Source organism: Abramis brama, assembly GCF_963993115.1.
Source record: "Abramis brama genome assembly, chromosome: 10".
NCBI lineage: Eukaryota > Metazoa > Chordata > Actinopteri > Cypriniformes > Leuciscidae > Abramis > Abramis brama.
Genome location: NC_139972.1, coordinates 13,882,137 through 13,906,120, shown reverse-complemented (window position 1 = coordinate 13,906,120; position 23,984 = coordinate 13,882,137). Strand labels below are relative to the sequence as shown.

The 23,984-nt window shown below is 36.4% G+C and overlaps 1 protein-coding gene across 1 annotated transcript; it reads right to left on the bottom strand.

The window, feature by feature from the left end:
* Positions 1-20,099: 20,099 nt before the first annotated feature.
* Positions 20,100-22,240, bottom strand: LOC311090161 (mRNA decay activator protein ZFP36). The gene is made up of 2 exons (XM_084125304.1): positions 22,091-22,240; positions 20,100-21,986 (listed from the first exon to the last, which is right to left on the bottom strand). Exons 1-2 carry the CDS (start codon positions 22,121-22,123, stop codon positions 21,057-21,059), a joined length of 963 nt encoding a protein of 320 aa, XP_083981430.1. The 5' UTR covers positions 22,124-22,240; the 3' UTR covers positions 20,100-21,056.
* Between the last annotated feature and the right edge of the window lie 1,744 nt (positions 22,241-23,984).

Below are 23,984 nucleotides of genomic sequence, written 5' to 3'. Positions count from 1 at the left end.
CAGAACGTTCATTTTTGGTTGAACTATCTCTTTAAGTTGGTTAAATAAGAAGACACAAAACCACTAAACTCTATAAACCACTAAAACCACACTGGGATACATTAAACAAGATTCAGCAACATTAAAAGAGAGAACCTAAAGGTTGGGACAAGTTGTCACATGTGTTTTATATATTGTAGTTTTATAGTTTATCTGGCAAAATAGTTAGATTTTTGCATATTTATTTCCCCATGTTTGCAATTTGATGAAGTGATAAATGTATTGGTTAAAAGCCATAAAATCGCTTTTAATACATTTTGAATTAGACAGCAAAAAATTGGTTTGACTTTCTGTCCTAAATGATACTATGTATACACTCTCGTTCAGAAGGTTTTGAACGAAGTCTCTAATGCACATCATTAAAAATACAGAATTTTATTTTATGTATTTTTTAAATATGTTTTAAATAACATAAATTTACTTTGTAATCATTTGTAATTTGCTAATTTCGTGCTCAGGTAACATTTTTTTTATTATCAATGTTGAAAACAGTTTTATGCTGCATAATATATACACTCACCTAAAGGATTATTAGGAACACAATACTGTGTTTGACCCCCTTTCGCCTTCAGAACTGCCTTAATTCTACATGGCATTGATTCAACAAGGTGCTGAAAGCATTCTTTTAGAAATGTTGGCCCATATTGATAGGATAGCATCTTGCAGTTGATGGAGATTTGTGGGATGCACATCCAGGGCACGAAGCTCCCGTTCCACCACATCCCAAAGATGCTCTGTTGGGTTGAGATCTGGTGACTGTGGGGGCCATTTTAGTACAGTGAACTCATTGTCATGTTCAAGAAACCAATATGAAATGATTCGAGCTTTGTGACATGGTGCATTATCCTGCTGGAAGTAGCCATCAGAGGATGGGTACATGGTGGTCATAAAGGGATGGACATGGTCAGAAACAATGCTCAGGTAGGCCGTGGCATTTAAACGATGCCCAATTGGCACTAAGGGGGCTAAAGTGTGCCAAGAAAACATCCCCCACACCATTACACCACCACCACCAGCCTGCACAGTGGTAACAAGGCATGATGGATCCATGTTCTCATTCTGTTTACGCCAAATTCTGACTCTACCATCTGAATGTCTCAACAGAAATCGAGACTCATCAGACCAGGCAACATTTTTCCAGTCTTCAACTGTCCAATTTTGGTGAGCTCGTGCAAATTGTAGCCTCTTTTTCATATTTGTAGTGGAGATGAGTGGTACCCGGTGGGGTCTTCTGCTGTTGTAGCCCATCCGCCTCAAGGTTGTGCGTGTTGTGGCTTCACAAATGCTTTGCTGCATACCTCGGTTGTAACGAGTGGTTATTTCAGTCAAAGTTACTCTTCTATCAGCTTGAATCAGTCGGCCCATTCTCCTCTGACCTCTAGCATCAACAAGGCATTTTCGCCCCCAGGACTGCCGCATACTGGATGTTTTTCCCTTTTCACACCATTCTTTGTAAACCCTAGAAATGGTTGTGGGTGAAAATCCCAGTAACTGAGCAGATTGTGAAATACTCAGACCGGCCCGTCTGGAACCAACAACCATGCCACGCTCAAAATTGCTTAAATCACCTTTCTTTCCCATTCTGACATTCAGTTTGGAGTTCAGGAGATTGTCTTGACCAGGACCACACCCCTAAATGCATTGAAGCAACTGCCATGTGATTGGTTGATTAGATAATTGCATTAATGAGAAATTGAACAGGTGTTCCTAATAATCCTTTAGGTGAGTGTATATATATATATATATATATATATAATGTTAAAGTGCTCAATGCTCATTATATATATATAGATATAGATATAGATATAGATATAGATATAGATATATAATGTGTCCTTGCTGAAAAAAAAAAAAAAAAATCTTACTGACCCCAAACTTTTACACAGTAGCTGACAGAATAAGATTAGATAAAAAGGATGTTAGGAAGAATGTTAGCGACTGATAATTTCAGTCACCATCAGCCATTTTCTCAGTGAAAGGTGTCATGTTATTACTATAGGCTACATCATCTTTTCTGCTCCACTAGAAAGTAAAATAGAATGCATGGTTGAACCTTTGAAAACTTTAAATACTTCTACTTTTCAGATATATACAACCAAATAACCACCAGAGGTCAGTATAGTCATATAAAAGCACCTATGTATACAAACATTGTACATTCTCTAATGTTAAAGTGCTCAATGCTCATCATATCATAGTAAATAGTTTGTAACAGTGTTCTATCATATACTGTAGTGTAGTCTATTATATTTCATCTTCTATGGCCGAAACAGTACTGTTTAATCATGATTTTGCCAAGTAAGATATGTTCCTGGATCAACATATTTTGTTGATCCTGGAACAACATTCCTGTCAGAAAATGTAGCCCTAGCCCTAACCTACTCCTACCCATAACTTATCCCTAAAATCCTATCAATAAATGTGGATAACACTGATGCACCTAACCCTGGTTGTAAGCCTAAACTTGACATAAACTGTAAACTTGTCCCCTAAATCTGATTGGTTGATGGTTGACAAAGATGTTGATCCAGGAACATGTTGTACTTGGTGAAATCCAGATCACCTTCCTCATGACAGGAAGCCGTCAGTCAGCTGAAATAGCAAACATATTGAAATAGAAAAGTTCACATTAAAAGAAAAGTAATTATAATGTAGATTTAAATATTGGTTGGACTATAATCACTTATGTTTAGGCATTCCCCATCATCAGGTGCATGAGGCCTTTTAGATGTCTTTAGATAAAGAGAGCTCAGCTGATATCCCTTGAATATATTTTTACTAGATGTTTAATAATGTTCATAAGTTCCCCCAGGAAGGTCTGAACTGCAACAGTATACAAATTTAGACAGTGGGCGGGACCTTACGACAGCAAAAGAGAAAAAAAAAAAAAGTTTTCACTAATGTCACAATTGGTCAGTTTCACTTCCCTTTGCTGCTTGCTTCATTTCCTACTTTAAGCAGATCCAGTGCATCATAAAAGAGGAAGTGCACACACACCCACACGAGACACACACACACACACACACACACACACACACACACCATTCCAAAGCTCAAGAGGCTTTCAAATCAAGTCTTCAGGTCTTTGTTCCAAAGGCTAGAAGATTATAGAAGATCGGAGGAGTATCTGTATTATATTACAGTTGTGGTCAGAATTTTTGGCACCCCTGGTAAATATGATAAAAAATGGCTGTAAAAAATAAATTTGCATTGTTTATCCTTTTGATCTTTCATTCAAAATAATTAGCAAAAATCTAACCTTTCATTGAAGTAAAATAATTAAAAGTGGGGAATAAATCACATTATGAAATAAATGCTTTTCTCCAAAACACGCTGGCCATAATTATTGGCTCCCTGTTATTAAATACTTTTTCCAACCTCCTTTTGCCAAGATAACAGCTCTGAGTTTTCTTCTATAATGTCTGATGAGTTTGGAGAATAACTAACAAGAGATCAGAGACAATTCCTCCTTACAGAATCTCTCCAGATGCAGATCCTTCAGATTCACAAGTTCATGTTGGTGCTTCTTCTCTTCAGTTCAGCCCACTCATTTTCTATAGAGTTCAGATTAGGGAACTGGGACGGTCATGGCAGAAGCTTCATTTTGTGCTCAGTGACACATTTTTGTGTTGATTTTGATGTTTGTTTTGGATCGTTGTCCTGATGGAAGATCCAACCACGGCCCATTATAAGATTTCTAGCAGAGGCAGTTTTTGCAAATTTTTTGAATGAAAGATCAAAAGGATAAACAATGCAGATTTATTTTTTACAGCCATTTTTGATCATATTTACCAGGGGTGCCAATAATTCTGACCACAACTGTACATATATATACTGCTATAGGATCAGTAAATTGAGAGAATGTGTAAATCACGTGATTTCCAATTGAGATTTCTGAAAGGATCATTCTCACAACAAAACTATTCTTTCCCATAAACAAGTTTGGATATTCCATAATTTTTTATTAGGGTGTTAAATAAATAACAAGGGGGGACAGACATTTTTCACTTTCTGATGTTTTTGGAAACTCACCAATTATTTCAGCTGCCGTCGTTTGAGAGCCAGGGGAAAAACATTTATGCTATAAAGACAACAATTTAAGAACATGTTCGAGGGCTTACAAAACAGAGGCGAATTTAAAAAAAGAAAGAAAAATCCCCCTACACAGCGGATTGAGTAACTCCGACTGAACAGGATGTTTCCAAGGTTCTTTGGAGGTCAGTTTGAACATTCTCTCTCGCTCTGCACAAGGATTCCTTTAATCACAGATATCGGTCTAAATTATCCGTCTAATAACACTTTCAAAAATGCACTGCATTCAAATATTTGAAAGAAAATGCAGGGAAAAATTAACACAAAGTAGGACGTGAAACTCTTAAAAAATTATTTTCAGGAAATGGTCATTCAGAGGAAGTGCTTAGCCTTCAGAAAAGGCTGGTCAACATCCTCAGGAGGCCAACATGATATCATATGATCTGTTGGATTTATATTCAACCCCATTGGTGTGATTTTGTTGTTTTCCAACACACTCTCAGTAGTAACTACCAGTGTAGTTCGACAGTGTTATTATATAGTAAAAGCACAATAATCTTAACACTTACCATGCTTTACCACAGTAACTTTAGTTTTACTGTGATTTGTGTAGTAAAAGGACAGTAACCACAAAACTTACCATGCTTTTTCAAAAACTTCCCCAGTATTGGTAGCTTGAGCTTGTTATGTGTAAAATTAATTTATTCATTTAGCAATAAATATTCAAGTTAAATACACAATTTAATTTAAATTAAAACAATAAACATTTAAACAAATAAATACATTTATATTACAAAAATGAATTGTTGACACTTTTGGAGTTGGACAAACTAAATATATGAGCTGTTGTATTTTCTTTTTCAAGCTAAATTTCAGTAAATTAGCAAATTTTCAGACCTTTTTATTGCATTAAATTTCCAGGTAAATATACAAATTCAAATGAATTAATTAGTTAATGATTGAGTGAATGAATAAACAAATTGTTAAAATTACTACATTAATAGTTTACATTATTGTATGATTTTCATTGCTGAATAAAGTTGAGAAGCTCAAGACCTTTAATGTGCCATATAGGCCAAAATCACTAAGCCACTTACTTTTCATGTTAGGTTAATTTTATGTTATATAATAGTCTATAATCTAAAATATTGAAATGCTTGTACTACAAAACCTCAGAATGTGTTCCTTTAATGCTTTAAAAATCACCGGACACCACTGTGTGCAAAACTCATGAAAAGTGGCCCAGGGAGGGGGATTTGGGGACCTCAACAAAACATGGATCCTGATGCCTTTTCCTCTTGAGAAACACAGTGTGGTTGTGTAATCTTTGAGGTTTTCTGTGTTTTGTGTGAGGTGCAGTGAAGGGAGAGGAAATAAGGCCACAGATGGAAGAGAGCTGCTGTTTTCAGAGCCTTTCTGGGCTGAATGGCACTCTTTGTGATCCTGTCACAGCTCCACATCCCACATGTGTCTCAGAAGCAACCCCCCCCTGCTGACGAAAGCGCTTTAGAAGAGAGAGAGAGAGAGAGAGAGAGAGAGAGAGAGGGGGACAGGTCTGTGTGTTTTTAAGCAGCCCAGGCTTCCAATCACATTTCACTGCATGTGTGGATTTGTCCCAGTGCCCTAGGCTTCACAAACTGACTTGAAAATTGCAAAATCTTGTTCCCGATCCACTGTGTGAAAACATAACCGAAACGTGTGCTAGCTGCTTAAACAGAAAACTCCCTCACAGAAAATGACGGTTGAAATTATGTACTGAGCTTGACAGTCAGACAATGGTGTTTTAATATATTGTAACTGTTTGTTTGTCTATTGATATGTAATATTCTTTATATATTATATGCATATATGTAATATCTTTTGGGATATATTCACAATAGACATTACATTAGTACAATAAATAAATAAATACTTTTTTTTTTTGATGTTTCACATGACGAATGCAGTCAAGTGACTGAACATATTTTTTTATAACAAATTTATTAAAATAACAAAACAATGTTTGTTTATGTATTTATTTAATGTTGCACATGACAAAAACAGTCAATTACTGTATACATTTTTTTATTCTGTTTATGTTAATATATTTAATATGAGTATTTAACAATGTAGCAATGTATAGGCCTATTACATCAACCAGTTAAATGAAATAGTAACTCTTCTTTTGCACTCATGTGCCTCACTTAAATATTCCCAATGCATATATATATATATATATATATATATATATATATATATATATATATATATATATATATATATATATATACAGTATATGCTGTCATAATTGATTAATCTCGATTAATCGCATCTAACATAAAAGTTTGTATAATATTATATATATATATATATATATATATATATATATGTATATATATATATGTGTGTGTGTGTGTGTGTGTATATATATATATATGCATATACACTTTTATGTTAGATGCGATTAATTGAGATTAATCAATTTGACAGCACTAATATAAAGATAAATAAAGATAAATTAAATTAGTACAATAAATAAATTAATTATAAATTAATTTATGTATGTATAAATACTTATATTAAATTATTTTTATAAATATTTACATCTATTTTTTTAAAACAAATATTTATTGAATTAAGATAATAATACAGCCAAATGAAATATATATTTATAATGTTTATATTAATATATTTAAAATATATTTAAATTATTTAAATAAAATGTAATTACATTCACAAATTAAGTAGAATAAAATATATATTTCTACAAATCTGCTTATTCAGGCTTTACCTTTTTGATATGAAATGAACATAGTAACAATGAGAGAAAAACGTTTTATTATTATTTTTTTATTATTTTTTTTTTCAGCATTTGAGTGAGACTCAAATGCTGAGTCTCACTCAGCATTTGCGCAAGCCTTCCTCAAACATTACACCATGTTAGTCAAAAAATAAACCCTGAAAAAGAACTGACCTGGTTCTTCTGAGAAATTGTGCAAGCGAGTGGTGCAAGCACTAGCATGCTGCCTAGCAAAGAGCGTTGTGTTTTGACTAGGGGGCTGTCTGCGTAAACAAAGTGAGAGTAAACAGAGTAAAGGAAGTGTAGTGTGACCTCACACCTGATGTGAACGCAGACGTAGGATACTGACTTCAACCGAAGACGCGTTGTGGCAAGGGAAAGCACTCTTGGATGCCAATGCAAAGCACCGATACCACAATACTGATCTTACTATGACTTTTTTCTCATGAGAACTTTTGTATCTAAAGGCGTAACCTAATTTGACGGATAATGCCAGTCTTGTCTAGGCCAGTTTTTACGATATGAGTTTGCCAATAACCTGTGCTGATTCAGCAAAGGATCTGAAATTCCCTAGATAGGTTATGTATTATCTCAGGATTGTACTGCATACACTCCCTTTGGCAGGCAAACTTCCTGTGCTCAATAGAGTCTATGCAACTCTATGAAAAAAAACATGTCTGAAAGTTTCCTTTGAGACCCTCTTGGTTCTCTAAAGATTGTTTTTTTTTCACTGTTTCCTCAGACGTTTCCTCTCTCATCGCCAAATACACTGTTGTAACCGCTAGAATGGAATAGCTTTGCACTTCTGAGGTGGAAAAAGGTAAGCAGAGTCACGCTGCTGTTGCAGAAGTGGTTACAGTCGCTCCACCACTGAGTGGAACCGTGTCAGGTGGTTCAAATCAGAGGTGCTTTTGTTTGAAAAGCGGTGAAGGCTCGACTGGATGAATGTTTTAGAAGTGTGCACTCCAGTGGACTGACTTTTTTTCTTTTTCTGTGTAACAAGTTCTTAATTTAGAGTCAGTTCTTCAAACAGCCTCTTTTGCTCTCGTCTTTCCATTTTCCCTTTTGTTATTATTATTATTATTAGAGGTGATTTCTAAGGCGAGCATCATTATTCCTGTTGCCTGCAATTTGGGCTCGGGGTTTTCAAAATTTTACCTTTTTTTTTTTGACCTGGTGATAATATTCATGAGTGGGCTCGTCTTACTTGGGCAGTTAGTAAACTGTCTAGCTACTACCCAGGGGTGTGTTTCCTGAAGCCAACTATGGTCGCAAGATCCGTCGTTACCAACACAATTCAACGGAACTTGCATAGCAATGCACTAACAACCATTCCGAACATCCTAGCAACCACATAGCAACACACTAAAAACCACTACGACTATCTTAACGACTGCATAGCAATGCACTAACAACCATTCCAAACATCCTAGCAACCGCATAGCAACACACTAACAATACAACTATCTTAACGACTGCGTAGCAATGCACTAACATCCACTATGACTATCTTAGCAACTGCATAGCAATGCACTAACAACCATTCCGAACATCCTAGCAACCGCATAGTAACACACTTACAACCACTACGACTTTCTTAGCAACTGCATAGCAATGCACTAACAACAACCTTGAATATCTTAGCAACGTACAAACAGCCACTCAGATCGCCTTAGCAACCGCATACAAAGCACTAGCAACCATTCTGAACATCCTAGCAACCACATAGTAACACACTAACAACCACTACAACTATCTTAGCAACTGCACAGCAATACACTGACAACCGCCCAGAATATCTTAGCAACCGCATAGAAGCATACAAAAACAGCCCCTCAGATCGCCTTAGCAACTGCACAGTAATGCACTGGCAACCATTCTGAGCATCCTTGAAACTGCATAGCAACACACTAACAACCACGACAACTATCTTAGCAACTGCACAGCAATACACTGACAACCACCCTGAATATCTTAGTGACCGCATAACGTGCAAACAGTCACTCAGATCGCCTTAGCAACCGCATACAAAGCACTAGCAACCATTCTGAACATCCTAGCAACCACATAGTAACACACTAACAACCACTACAACTATTTAGCAACTGCACAGTAATACACTGACAACCACCCTGAATATTTTAGCAACCGCATAGAAACATACAAAAAACAGCCCCTCAGATCGCCTTAGCAACTGCACAGTAATGCACTGGCAACCATTCTGAGCATCCTTGAAACTGCATAGCAACACACTAACAACCAAGACAACTATCTTAGCAACTGCACAGCAATACACTGACAACCGCCCTGAATACCTTAGCAACCGCATAACAACGGACAACAACTTTAGTGAGCAACATTTAAAAGCAGAACATTTCCCCATTAAAACAATCTGTTCTACAGTTAATAATACTTAATCTCATAAGTCCTTTTCTATCATCTGATGATGGCAGGTTATTTCCACGACGGATCATTTTCAGAGCACTGGGAAGGAATTTACCCTCGCCTGCAAAAACCTCCTCTGTGTGCGAGGAGGAGAGCATCTGCGGAAAGTGGCCCTTTCAAACTCACATTCATGCACTTCCCTCTCAAAATTCACACACCTGTTCAAATACCCAGCCTCAGTGGCCATAAAGAGGAATTGTTCACCGCCATAGACTTGCAATGTCATGTGCAGTATTTCAGAATACCCATAGGGAACTTATTTTAGACTCAACATAAACAAGATTGTAATTACTTGTTTGAAGTCTGACCATCTGGCCATATGCTGAGGCTGGTTTCATGTCTCATGCTGAAAGGCTGTTTCACATGCCTCGGAAAAAAAATCGTGCCTCAGCAAAACAATCTGGATGGAGCACATGGGTTTTTGACTGGCAATTAAATGTATGTGTGTGTGTGTACTGTATGTATATATATATATATATATATATATATAGATACCGATTTTAACAAACAATTATTGGCTGATACCGATAATGTGACCCTAGATCACAAAGCTAGTCACAAGTCGTACGAGTATATTTGTGGCAAAAGCCAACAATACATTGTATGGGTCAAAATTAGCGATTTTTCTTTTATGCCAAAAATCATTAGGATTTGAAGTAAAGATCATGTTCCATGAAGATATTTTGGAAATTTCCTACCATAAATATATAAAACATTTATTTTTGTGAGTGAATGCAGCACAATCGCGAACATAAATGGACAACTTTAAAGGGGATTTTCTCAATGTTTAGATTTTTTTGCACCCTCAGATTCCAGATGTTCAAATAGTTGTATCTCGGCCAAATATTGCCCTATCCTAACAACCATACATCAATGGAAAGCTTATTTATGATTTTCAAAAAGTGGACCCATGTGACTGGTTTTGTGGTTCAGGGTCACATATTTGTCACTTGCTCTCTTATGTGAACTTTTGTCATTTAAATAAATAGTATATTGTTTATGTTTTAAATAACCAAAGTAAAAATAATAATAATAATAATAATGGTAAAGTTATGCTTACTATATATTTATATGCCTACTATATATATATATACACAGTGCAATGCATAAGTTAATACACCCATGCTAAAGTTGACTAAAAAGAGGAATAAAAAATCATATTTTGGAAATTGAACTTAATGCCTTAATTTAAAAAATTAGGAAAAATCCAACCTTTTAGGACACCAATTTTCTTTGTGAATGAATAATGTATCGTAAATAAATAAATGTTCTTCCTTAAAATACATGGTGCATAAGTGTGTACATCATCACATAGCCTTCACCATACCTAGAGATTGGCATGGTTTTATTTCAGTTAGCCTAAAAGCTAGTTTGATTTGCATTGAGAGATGATCTTATGGAAAGTACCCCATGCCAATCTCTAGGTATGGTGAATGCTATGTGATGATGTGGGGCTATTTTAATTCCAAAGGCCAAGGGAACTTTATCAGGATGCATAGTATCCTAAAAATTAATTAAAAAACAATACTTAAAAATAAAAATCTGCCTGCCTCTATGGGAATTTAACATAGGGGTGTACACACTTATGCACCATGTATTTTAAGGAAGAACATTTATTTATTTACGATACATTATTCATTCACAAAGAAAATTGGTGTCCTAAAAGGTTGGATTTTTCCTAATTTTTTAAATTAAGGCATTAAGTTCAATTTCCAAAATATGATTTTTTATTCCTCTTTTTAGTCAACTTTAGCATGGGTGTATTAACTTATGCATTGCACTGTATATATTTGTAATAGCAACCACACAGAACACCCTAGCAACCGCCTATCAGCACACTAGCAATCATCCAAAATACCATAGCAACTGCCTAGCAACACCATAGCAACCACCCAGAACACCCTAGCAACCACCTAGCAACGCCCTAGCAACCACCAAGAATACCCTAGCAACCGCCTAGCAACCACCCAGAACACCTTAGCAACTGCTTAGCAACACCATAACAACCACCCAGAACACCCTAGCAACCACCTAGCAACTGCCTAGCAACCACCAAGAATACCCTAGCAATCGCCTAGCAACCACCCAGAACACCCTAGCAACTGCCTAGCAACGCCCTAGCAACCACCCATAATACCATAGCAACTGCCTAACACCATAGCAACCACCCATAACACCCTAGCAACCACCTAGCAACGCCCTAGCAACCACACAGAACACCCTAGCAACCTCCTAGCAACGCACTAGCAATCATCCAAAATACCCTAGCAACCACCTAGCAACAGCATAGCAACCACCCAGAACAACCTAGCAACCGCCCAGAACACCCTAGCAACCACCTAGCAACCACTCAGAATATCCTAGCAACCGCCTAGCAATACCATAGCAACCACCCAGAACACCCTAGCAGCTGTCTAGCAACCACCCAGAACACCCTAGCAACCACCCAGAACACCCTAGCAACCACCTGAACAACATGAATAAGCCATATCTCAGCACCAGAACATCGTACAGACATGTTTGTTGGCTCGTATGCAATCATGTACCACACTCTAGCAACCGAGTGGCGAGTTTTGCCACTGCAAGCACCACTCACATTTTCTTCAGGAAATGTACATTCTAGTATATATATTATTATTTTACACACACACACACACACACACACACACACACACACACACACACACACACACACACACACACATATATATATATATATATATAGGGTGTAAAGACAATAATTGAATGGCATGACTACATTAACTAATTGACTCATAAAAGCCAGAAGAATCATACATGAGTATTGTAAAGTATACTGCAGTCATAACCTTCCTGCCAGTTTTCTAGTTGTTACGCTTTCAGTTGATTCATCACTAAGTAATCATTACTGAGACATATAGTCATGTTTTATAGTGTAACAAACTGCTCCGAGACACAAAGGCTAAGGTTTCAAATGCAGTTTTATTGAAAGGGTAATCCACAATCATAGCTGAAAAAGGCAAAGTCCAACCAAAGGTAACCAGTCCAACCAATAACAGGGTCATGCAGGCAAAACCAGAGGAAACCAATAAAACCAGGCAGAAGATCAAAAAACCGAGATACAGGAAACCAGGAGAATGCTCAGAATTGCAGTGTTACACTAGATAAGACTTCACAATGAATGACTGAGATAACCAGCCTTTATATTTATTTCTTGCTCACTGATTAAATCCTAATATGGGAATAAAACAGTTCTGGAAGCAACAGATGTAGAACTCAAGCATTAACTTTCACAAGGGAACCTGAAACAGGAAGAGACAGAACTTCTGCACATGTGAGACAGAGAACAATATGTGTTCTTTTATATTTAGACCTACTCACTGCTGTTTTGTTCTTTTACACAAAGATCATGACGTACACATCCACAAGTGTGTCAAACACTGAGGTCTATCAGGAGAACTTATGCAAAGAACATAATGTTCTAATTTTAACTGTTATCTTTCACAGTTGGATTTTGTTCTCTTTTTTGATTTACGCACATCACATTTTCTTTGCTACAAATTGGTATTTGGTTCTGGTGTAGTCACATAACAAGCAGTATTTGTATAGAATAATATATTTGCAAAGTTGTCCATTTGTTCACTCAAGATGTAGCCTACAACATGTTTCACTTAGTTATCTGTAAATATTATTGTGGTTCACCAAAATGTATTTTAAAACTTAAGAAAATGAACTGCATTATATTAGACAACAAAACATGAAAACCAATTGGCACCTGCAAATGAATGATGTTACTGTTAACCAGTTGAAAGATTATGATTATTCATTTCCTCAGGTTCACATAGACATCTGAGCAAAGTAACCACAGTTGAAGTTTAACATGTAAAGACAAGAATTAAATGGCATGACTACATTAACTGATTGACTCATAATATTTGAGTATTGTAAAGTATACTGCAGTCATAACCTTCCTGCCTATTTTTCTAGTTAAGCTAATTACCAGTTCATTCATCACTAATTAATCATTACTGAGACATAGTCATGCATTATATTAGACAACAAAACATCAAAACCAGATGAATGATGTCACTGTCATTCGAAAGCGTATGTTAGCGCATGAAGTCATTTCCTAAGGTTTACATCTGAGCAGAGTAAATAACCACAGATGAAGGTTAATATATTACGTCTGACAATCAGAATGCGTCCAGATCCGTCTTGTCATTTTGAATAGTTCTAGGTTTATATTGGAAAGTTAACAAACTTCTCTTTGTGAAATACTTTGCTTTAAAAATGTGCTTGTATTTCAGTATAATTGTTGAATTTTTGGCAAAACAAATACTATTTTACATATCATACAAACATATTGTTGATGATATCTGTGGCTAATAGCAAATCACCATTTGAGTTAAAGGGAACCATCACATTATGTGGTACATTTGCCAGAAATTATGATTATTATGATAATTTGATGTAAGAGAAGACAAGTATAACCAGGTTGATGGTTTTATAAATAGATTACATTTTTTTGTTCAATATTTTGGATACTACAATGTTTTTATAGAAATGAATAATAATAATTATAATTACTATTATTATTGGTGTTTTTGCTACTATTACTACTTATAATAACTTATTAGTTTTATTGTTGTTGTTTATGTATTTCATTATTATTACTATAATTATTATTATTATTATATTTCATGTATATTATTACACAGATTACAACAAGGTTGATTGTTTTATGAAGACATTGCCTTTTTGTTCAATATTTTGTTATAATACAATGATTTTATATGTAATAATAATAATAATAATTATTTGTATTATTGTTGTTGTTGATACTACTACTAATAATAATAATTTATTTGTTTTATTGTTGTTTATGCATTTCATTGTTATTATTATTATTGTATGTTATGTATATTTTTACACATATAACCAGTTTTTATTGTTTTAAGGGCCTGACATTGCCATTGCCTTTATGTCAATATTTTGTTATACTACAATGTTTATACTGCAATTATTATTGTTGCTACTTCTACTACTACTAATGTAGTTTTTAGTTTTATTTCTTTATTATTATTATTATTATATTTTTTCTGTACATTATCAAACAGATAATCGAGAGATTGCCTTCTTTACTTATTATTTTGGTATACAAAAGTGTTTTATACATAGATAATATGCTGTACATAAATAACATTAATAACAATAATAAAAAGAAACAATTATTATCACCATTACTATTGATAATAATAAGATATATAAATATACAGATATACTACAAATATTTATATTGTTTTAATCTAGACCACCACTATAATTTATAAATAACTTCTGTGGTCCAAATATATTTTTGCAAAAAAAAAAAATGGTGTTCATCATTTCATCTTCCATTAACTGATAAAAAAAAAAGCCGATTTACAGATTAAACAACCTGTTCAATTAAGTCAAAGTTTTCTGAATTAAAAAACTAAAAGTTTGTATCATTGCTCTCCTATAGTATCAGTTTAGGTAAGTATTATGACATCTAGGTCCAAATATATTTTTGCACAAAAAAAAAGGGAACAGGAAGCAGAAGCGCAGAAGCTTCATACGACCTTGATTTCAGGCTGAAAGCAGAGTGAAGGAAAAGAGGGAAATAGTTGCCGACTGACGTCAACACCGAGCGGTGGAAGTGCCTTCCTTTTATAGACATGCTCTCTCTTTGGTGCATTCCTAACTCCAGCAGAGCCCGTCCCAGCAGCCAGAGAGGAGAGGTCCTGCTTGGTTGTGACGCAAAAGCACAGACAGTGAAGGGAGAGAAGAGGGAAAAACCCACTCTCTTAATACTAACTTTTACTTTTACCCTCTGGCCATGTCAGGGCGTGGTATTATTACGTAAAGTCTCAGATATTGATGCATATAAGAGTCATAATTCTTGAGTAATTCTTGAACGGGATACTCTAAATGGCAAATAATATCCCATTTGATATAAGTGAGTTTTCCTAAAATAGGTATGTTTTACAGGAAGTTTTCATAGGATTGAAACGTTCAAAATGGAAACACTCACTCCAGTCAGCAGAGAGAATACTTTACCACAGATGCAAGACATTTGGCAGCGACCGACTGTGATTTAAGCAATCTCTCACTCGGCCCTCATATTTTCGTCCACATGTGTTCCTTCCACACTCATTGCTTGGGATCTGACCTCGTATTGTTCTTGGCAGGCAAATCCTTGACAGGCTTAGACAGCAACTAGCACAGGCAGAATAAAAGCCAGATGCGTTTCCATGACGCTGCGCACGTCTGCACCGAGCCGAGTTGTGCAATTCCCTTTATGCTACTTGAACAAGAAATGCAATTTCCACAATCTTAACCTTGCCCCTGCTGAGACTTTACAGCACACCTTGAAAATCTGAAATCACGTGGATAATGTGAAACCCCTCTTAGGACTTTCTGCAAACAGAATATCATCTGCAATCTGATTGTTCATCTTATAAAGTTTATTAGGCTGTACTTGTGGCATAATGTTTATTGCCACAAAAATAATTCGACTTGTCCATTATTTTCTTTAGCAACAGCCTGGGTTACAATGGCATTGAATCCGTAAATGTTAAAATGCTCTTTGTTTCAACAGTATAGCCACAAAATATGTGTGTTAACTAGTGCTGTCAAATCGATTAATCGCAATTAATCACATCTAACATAAAAGCTCGTGAATATATGTGTGTGTGTGTTTTAATCTCACACACACACACACACACACACACACACGCACACAGGCCTATATACACATTTTTACGTTTTATCACGATTAATCATTTTGACAGCACTAATGTTAATATGATTTTAGTGTGAAAAAAATTCAGTGAAAAAAAAAAACCCTTCTCTGTGAAGACATATAAAATTTTACAACTTTATTGCATGACAATGCAACACTGTAAACCGTAAAACTTTACAGCTCCAATAATACGCAAGTTCTAACAGATTTTGAAGGGCTTGAAAAATGATGAGCTTTACACTTCTGAAAAATTGGCTCCATTTACTTCTTTTGTATAAGTGCCTCATGATTATTGATTTGTTTTAAGAAAATGAGGGAAGAGATCTTTTTTTTTTTCTGTGGTAATCAATATGATGCCACAAATGCTGTTGATTGAGCTTCATTTTTTGTGTTGATCCCAGACCGGAATATTCCTTTTAAGGCCACTGTTGTTCTCGATCACTTTAATTTAGTCATTTTCATGGCAAGCTTATAAAATGTAACGGGTGGAACATTAACAGTTCTTTTACATTTCTATTCATTATTTATTCATTGAACACAAGCGTATTGCAACAGGCAGGTTAAACATTAGACATGTACGATCCAGGCGGTTACTAACACAGCTCATTGTAGTGTGTCTTGAAACAGGTGAAAGGTTAGAGTGCTTTATAAAACACTACGGTCTGTTAAACATTGATAGAATGGGGTGGACGGGTAACTTACCAGAAACAAATTCAATCATGGGTTTTGTTTTGAACAATGGCTTATGCATTTATAGTCTATAACGGTACAGTTATAGCTAATGCTATCAGTTCAGAAATTACGTCAATCACCTTTTAGACCAGAAGTAGGACTATAGTCTGACTTTAGGTTTGTTGACTTTGTAACCCCATGGTAACTATAACTCTACACATCCTTATTTTGTTGTTTCAGCTTGTGAGACTTCCTCATTGCTTTTCTGTTTATTGCTGTTTAATAAAATTTCATTTGAATCGTTTTAAATACTCAGTATGAATCTTATTTGGTTTCTTTCCATCTAAATGTTACCAAATATTCAGGATTCAGAGTTCCCAGATGTAATAATCTCCAAATCAACCATTAAAAACTCAGGTTGGTTAACCATTTAATGTCACTTTATTGTCTTATGTCACTTATTGTCTTGTTTATCTTGTCTTATTTCCAAGCAAGTTCTGCGTATATGTATATTTTTGTGTAGGCTACATAGCAGTGAGGTTTACTGTATTTTGTCTGTGGAGTAGCATTCAATAGGTTTTTCTGTATACTTGGAAACTTGTACAATAAATGACTTTGACTTTGACATTAATTTGAATTTAGCGGGGTACGTGTCCCGCTCAGTGACCTAAATTGGTTTGTTCAAGGAAACACACAAAAAGATTGATATGAACTTTATCATAAAAGTGTGTTGATAACACCAGATATTTAGTAGCCTTGTCAGCGTTAGTGACAAAGGGCGTTTGAGAAGCTGTTTAATGTGTGGCCTTTTGTAACTATCTACTTCCTCATTGAAACCATTGTCTCTATTTGGAAAACTGTGTGCTTTCTTTATGTTCTTTAAAAGTAACAAGTCTAGAGGAGATAAAAAGGCAAGTGCAGTTGGTTTGCTAGACATTATATTCATTTTAGAGTTCTGTGCTTGTACCTAGTCACAGATGACTAAAAACGATTACAAAGCAAACCTGTTGATCAAATGTGACTTTTTATGAAACTCCCTTTTAAAATGAGCTGGGTGTACATTCTGAGCTGGTTAAATAAGCTTCTTTTCTACCCATGGAGAGCTGTCAAAGTACAGAAGCATTAGTAAACAGTGAGGTAATCACAAGCTACTCACTGTTATTGCAATTTGCAGGCCAGGCTTTACTGCGCTGTACAACAGCTGCCACTGTTTGCTGTGTCAAGCGCACCAATGGCGTCCTAAAGCACATTGAAAAGAAGAGAGAAGGAGAAGACAGGCCATTTGTGTGTTCGTCTGGTTATTTGCTTTTACTGGACTGACACTGTTGTTATGGTTACACATCCTGTGTGTGTTCTGGCTGAGAAGACGAGAGTAGCGTAATAGACTATAAAGTTCATTTAACTCTTAAACGCGACAATGGCTTCTACACCACCAATTTTAACCGTAACTTACCCAAAGAACTAGAGACTATTACTGGGTGGAAAGGGTACTGGGTATTTTTTTGTCAATTAGATCAAATTTTCCTGTGGCATTGGCAGGGCCCACACTTCCTCATTTAGGGACAAAGTGTGACATGTGATATCTTAAAGTGCCATCTTCCCACACATGACACCGTTATGTTTATTTTGAGTTATAGTGGTCTTTATATATATTTAAACTTATCAGGAGATAGATAAGTCGAAAAGTGTGAGGAGGAGAAAACCACACAGTGTTTTTAGCTCAGAACTACAACACATTAAGGATGGATCACAGAGGTGGGGTCTTTCACTATATCTAAGTTCGGTACATATGAAAGCTCCACTCACACACTATTTAATATATCCTGTATCACAATATAAATACTAAACAGAGAATAAAATAGCCACCTACTGTATACTATCCCCTAGTTTCACAGACAAGGCTTCCAAGACTTAAATGCTTTATTGAGCTGTTTTAACTGAAAGCAACTTGCACTAACATCTTAAGATATGTCAGTGCCATTGTTTTGTCTCAAGATGCAGTAATATTTTTTTCCAATGCACATTTATAAAAGCTACTTAAATGTCCAAACTGAACTGAGGCCTAATCCTGTCTTAATCTAAACCCTGTCTGTGAAACCAGGCCTATTTCTTGAAATTAAATTAATTTTATAGGGGCAGTTTTTTTCATTGTTTGCATTTTTAAAAAAATATGGCCTAAACTTAATGCAGTAGCTAAGATAAATTTCATTCTTAAGTTTGATAATGTGACAGACATATCAAAGAAATTACATATGCGTCATAGATTGTCGATATGGGCCTGGTTTCAGACAGGATTTAGAATAAGCCAAGATTAGGATTAGTTCAATTAGGACTTTTTAGTTGTTTTTTTTTAACGTGCCTTGGAAAAAATAATAATAATAATGAATAATTACTGGTGTGCATCTTAAGACAAAACAGGGCAGTGACATATTTTAAGATTTGTCAGTGCAAGTTTCTTTCAGTTAAAAGCTCAAACATGCATTTTAGTCAGGACTAGTCTAAAGCCCTGTCTGTGAAATCCATCCATTGGTGATTTAAAGGGTTAGTTCACCCCAAAAGAAAAAAAATCTGTCAACATTTACTCACCCTCATGTTGTTCAATGGGGTTCAATTTATTCAACCTCATGTCAAAGTCAATGGGGTCCAAATATATAAATTTGGACCCCATTGACTTTCATTGTATGGACAAATCCAGTTGATACATTGACGTTTTGTAAGGGTGGGTGGATGTATTATCAAAAGCTACATGCAAATGATTTTAAGTCATCTGATTCTGGTTTCACAATAAACTGATGTTTGCATAATGGGATGTTTTGTTGTATGTTTGCACTGGTTGATGAACATATATTAGTGAGGCTGTGGTCAGTAAAACAAGCATCAAGCGTTATAAAGGGGAAGGGTTATAGCAAAAAATATCGGAAACATTTCAAAAGTAAGGGTTCCTAATTCTTTAGTACCATTCAACGTAAGAAGGAGGCAATGCGTAGGCTTATGTAATGCATGATACTGTCATTGGTCTGTGATAAGATCTTGCACTCCAGTAAACTGGCCAACTCACAGATCTAGAAGCTGACGGCCTCATTTGCGACACAGGACAGATTTTAATCTCTAAAGACAGCTATCAATTGCTTCAGACATTGTTTTGTTATGTGCATGTTGTCTGGGAGATGCAGGTCAGATCTGTGTTGTTGTGTGAAATAACTCTGTGTATGCCAAATATGATCTTAATCCTGCTCCTATTTACAAAACAGCATTTTTCTTAGCAAAATGATGAACTGATTTTGAAATGTAAGCAGTTATGAGGAACACTTTGCTGGTATATTCTTGTGATTGTGTGGTATGGTGCAACTGACATGGAGTTCCAACACAATACAATACAATACAATACAATTGTTTTTCACAATTTGCATTTATTACATTATTTTGGTCAATTGAAATCGTTTCCATCATTTTGTGTCAATGCTTCTTAAATTTTCTCAAAAGCCGTGACACGTGTTGATAAATAAGTAAAAAATACATTGCTATAACTTCAATAAATACTTAATAAATATATTAGTTAGGTCTATACAATTACAAAAAACATCGCAAATGAAGCAAACTACTCTACAGAAATACTGTGTTACAGTCCCTGATAAAAGACAAGTTTCCTTGAGTAAGGACCCAACCAGGGTTGTCAAACATTAACTTGACAGCTCTTGTCCAATATAAATATATTGTTTTGTTTTTTTTAGGTTTGTTTCTTAGGTTTCTTGTACAAAACAGGTACCTAACATCATAATGCTTTGGTTAAAATGCTACATGGAAACATTCTCCCAGTATAGATTTGTAAAGTGCATTCTTTGTGAGTGAATGTATGGTCATTTTTCTCAAGTTTGTCACATTGTTGGTTGATATATACACAGGGTGCAAATTATTTGGGGGATCTGACCCCTCTCAAAAACACCCGAAATTCTTTTAAAAAGCCAATCCCCCTAATTCACACACTGGATAGCTATATGATATGTACACATATATATATTTGACACAAGCTCTGCTTATGCCACTAGCATAGGTTATGATATTTTAAGGCACTTGTCTGCAATGCTTACTGCCAAACAACGTTGAAAAGCAGGAAAAGCAAAAGCAAATGGAAGACAATATCACAGACAATAATAATACATCATTATAAAATCAATGCCTATATAGGCTACTTAAGCTTTGGAGGGCAGCTTGGTATCAAAATAATCTCCTTTAGCAAGTATATCATAATAATAATATTGACAATAATAATAAATTAACAGTATTAAGACTCGTTGCACATTATTTTTTGACTGATTGAATGATTGTGAAGGAATCGCGGTGAAGTCCTTAGTCAGACACAGACATCCGCGCGAAAACGGTGAGGCGCTTCCCCGTGGAGGCGTCGAAGGTGGGAGACTCGGAGCCGCTCGAGCTGCCGGTGCTGCTGTAACTTTCGCGGTCTGACAGCGAGTCTTCTGAGGAAAAGCGGCACAGGTTGGCTTTGTTTCGCTCTTCCTTCATGTATAGCCCGTTGCTGGAGCCCTGGAAGTTATTTCCGTGTCCGCAGACACATCGTGACCGAGGCTCTGGCGTGAAGGGCGCGTTGTTGTGGATATCTCCGCTACTGTGACGGCTGAAGGGGAACATGTCGCGGGAAGAGTCGCTGAAGACGGGGGACAAGATATCGGCGGGAGGAGGCGAGACAGAGGGCGCGCGGGTGAAGTTCAGGGGCTCGTATAAAGTCGGGGGGGAGTTGCTGCGAGTGAAGCCGGCGAAGCTGACGCTTTGACGCAGTAGACGCGGGTTCTGGTCAAGCTCGAGCACAGGGTTTTTCTCGTGGATGAAGTGACAGCGGCTTCCGTAGGGACAGTATCCAAACTGGTAGAAAGTGCGACAGGCTTGAGTCTTGTATTTGGGGTGGCGGAAAAGCCCTCGCAGCTCGCTCTCGCCGTGGGCGAACTGACACTTGGTGCCGTATTTGCAGCTGCCGTGCTCCTGAAAGCTTCGGCATAGCTCGGTCTTGTACCGGTTCGAAGGTAGGGTTGCCAGGGGAGGAAACCCGGGTGGTGGGGGGACGTCGTTGGGCTTCATTCTGTTCAAGGTGTCGGTCAGACTCATGGATCGGTCTGCTTTTAACTGGGGTTTACAGGGCGCTCTGTCGTTCCAGGCGTCCGCCGGCCAGATGCCATCGATGATCCGCTCGGAACTGACGCTCTTCGATGAGAAAGGGCGGGATAGATGTGGAAACTGGTCATCTAAACCCAGGTTGATGAGATTCTGTAAAATAAGAACAATGTGAATTAGGAGGATGAAACACGCTTGGCAATTATGCCACGGTCCCCAAAGACAAACAAAACACACGTAAACTCAGTTTAACCTACCCGTATGAGACTTTCGCCAAGCGTATCTGACATAGTCAAGTGTTGCTGTTGTTGTTGTTGTAAAGGAATGATGTGTCGTCAGAAGCGAACGAGTGCTGGTTGTGTTGTGTCGCTAACAGCGACTTTTTATATTCAAGAGCAAAAAAAAAAAAAAAAAAAAAAAAAAAAAAAAAAATACAGTAGGCGGAGCGATGTCATTCCCGTACGCCGCTCCCACCGATTGTCGACGTCGCCTCGTAAAGCACAGCTTGAGTATTTTTAGCTAGTGGCAAAAAATGTTTCAGTTTCACCGACAGGCAAAACAAGAGAGTAGTGTGATTAATTTACAGTAACCTGTTGCGATAACTGCCCCGACAGACATTTTCCCATGGATTATAGACCCGATTTGGTTGAGATCGATACTGTCTGATACTGTTTTTGTTTTCCAGCATGCTTTTCTTGTCACTTTGAGACGAAATCAAATTCATATAAACTGGAAATAGCCTAATCAAGAAAATTTGCCTAGCCTACATTTAAATAATATAAGCAGGCTATCTATCTATCTATCTATCTATCTATCTATCTATCTATCTATCTATCTATCTATCTATCTATCTATCTATCTATCTATGTCTGACAGATAGTCTATCGATGTCTGTCTGTCTGAGTATCTGCATAATAAGCTGGAAAATCATATCACAAAATAAGCACTTTTTAAAAGATCACCCTGTCTCCGTTTATTTTGCAATAAAGCCCAGTATGCATTTTATGCCTTACATAGTTTCAAGATGTTATGAATGTAATTTTATATGGCTTGGTCTGTTTATTCAACAACAAAAGTGTCTATGACAGCAGTGTGTGACAGTCGGTCCTGGATTCATTTTTGTGGTAGGCTATCAGTCTTACTCTGGTCTGACTCATGAAGGCTCCACTCCTGTCCTTGTGGCCATTATGGGAACTGAAAATACATAAGCTCCACTGAAAAAGGTAAAACTTTAGGCATAGATTACATATGGGAGGGTGTGACTAGACATCTCACGGTTTACTGCAGTGAATGTTTTTTAAACTTCTATTTATTTTTTTTAATTATATTTCTATATGTGCACAAACTTTAAAGTCTAGCCCACAAAAAAAGATAACGAGCATTTCCATCACTATATTGGCCAGAAAAAAAAGAAAAAAGAAAAGAAGATATTTCATTGAACTTTTGTGGAACGGGAACCTGCCATTCAGCACATAAACAAAATGTAAAATATATAACATACAAAGATATCAAACCATTGTTTGCTCAAACCATTATATATATTTAGGCTATATATAGGCTACTTAATACACATTAATGCAATTTGTTTCTGAGATATAGCAGACAACTTCCCTTTGTGACAACTAGCCCCATTCTCACCAACATAATTTATATATGTAAAAAAATAAAATGAAAATTTTCAGTGAAACAAATCGGTTCTTTTTACACGACTAAATGGATAGTATAATGCCATAGCACAAATGTGAATCACTTCACTTTATTTGCTGATTCCTCTGGAAATTTTAGCAAATGTTGCCTTCACTCATGTTCAGTGATTTTCTTTTGTTGCATGGTCAACTGCATCTGTAGTTGCTTCACTGACTAAAACAGGCAAGCCATCTCATGTTCACTTAAAAATAGCAGCCTCTCTCCATGACTCTGTCCAGTTTGGCTGGGCATGGATGTTAAAAATGGTGCATGAGACATGGAAATTCTCACGTGTGTCATCAGACACATTTCTTTCGAGATCTTGGCTCTCTGTTTTCCTCATTGGCAGCGTTCCCACAAGTATGGAAACTCTCCCTCATCAAGCATCAGTGGTTTAGTTTGCTTGCTCATGCTCACATGCTCGCCAGGTCATGTATTTAAACAAACATATAGACGGTTGCACAG

Bases quoted from the DNA above. Each gene is read 5' to 3' on its own strand.
- LOC311090161 (XM_084125304.1), bottom strand. From the start codon at position 22,123: ATGTCAGATACGCTTGGCGAAAGTCTCATACGG. The intron at 21,987-22,090 runs GTAGGTTAAACT...CTTATTTTACAG, and splicing joins TTGGCGAAAGTCTCATACGG to AATCTCATCAACCTGGGTTT.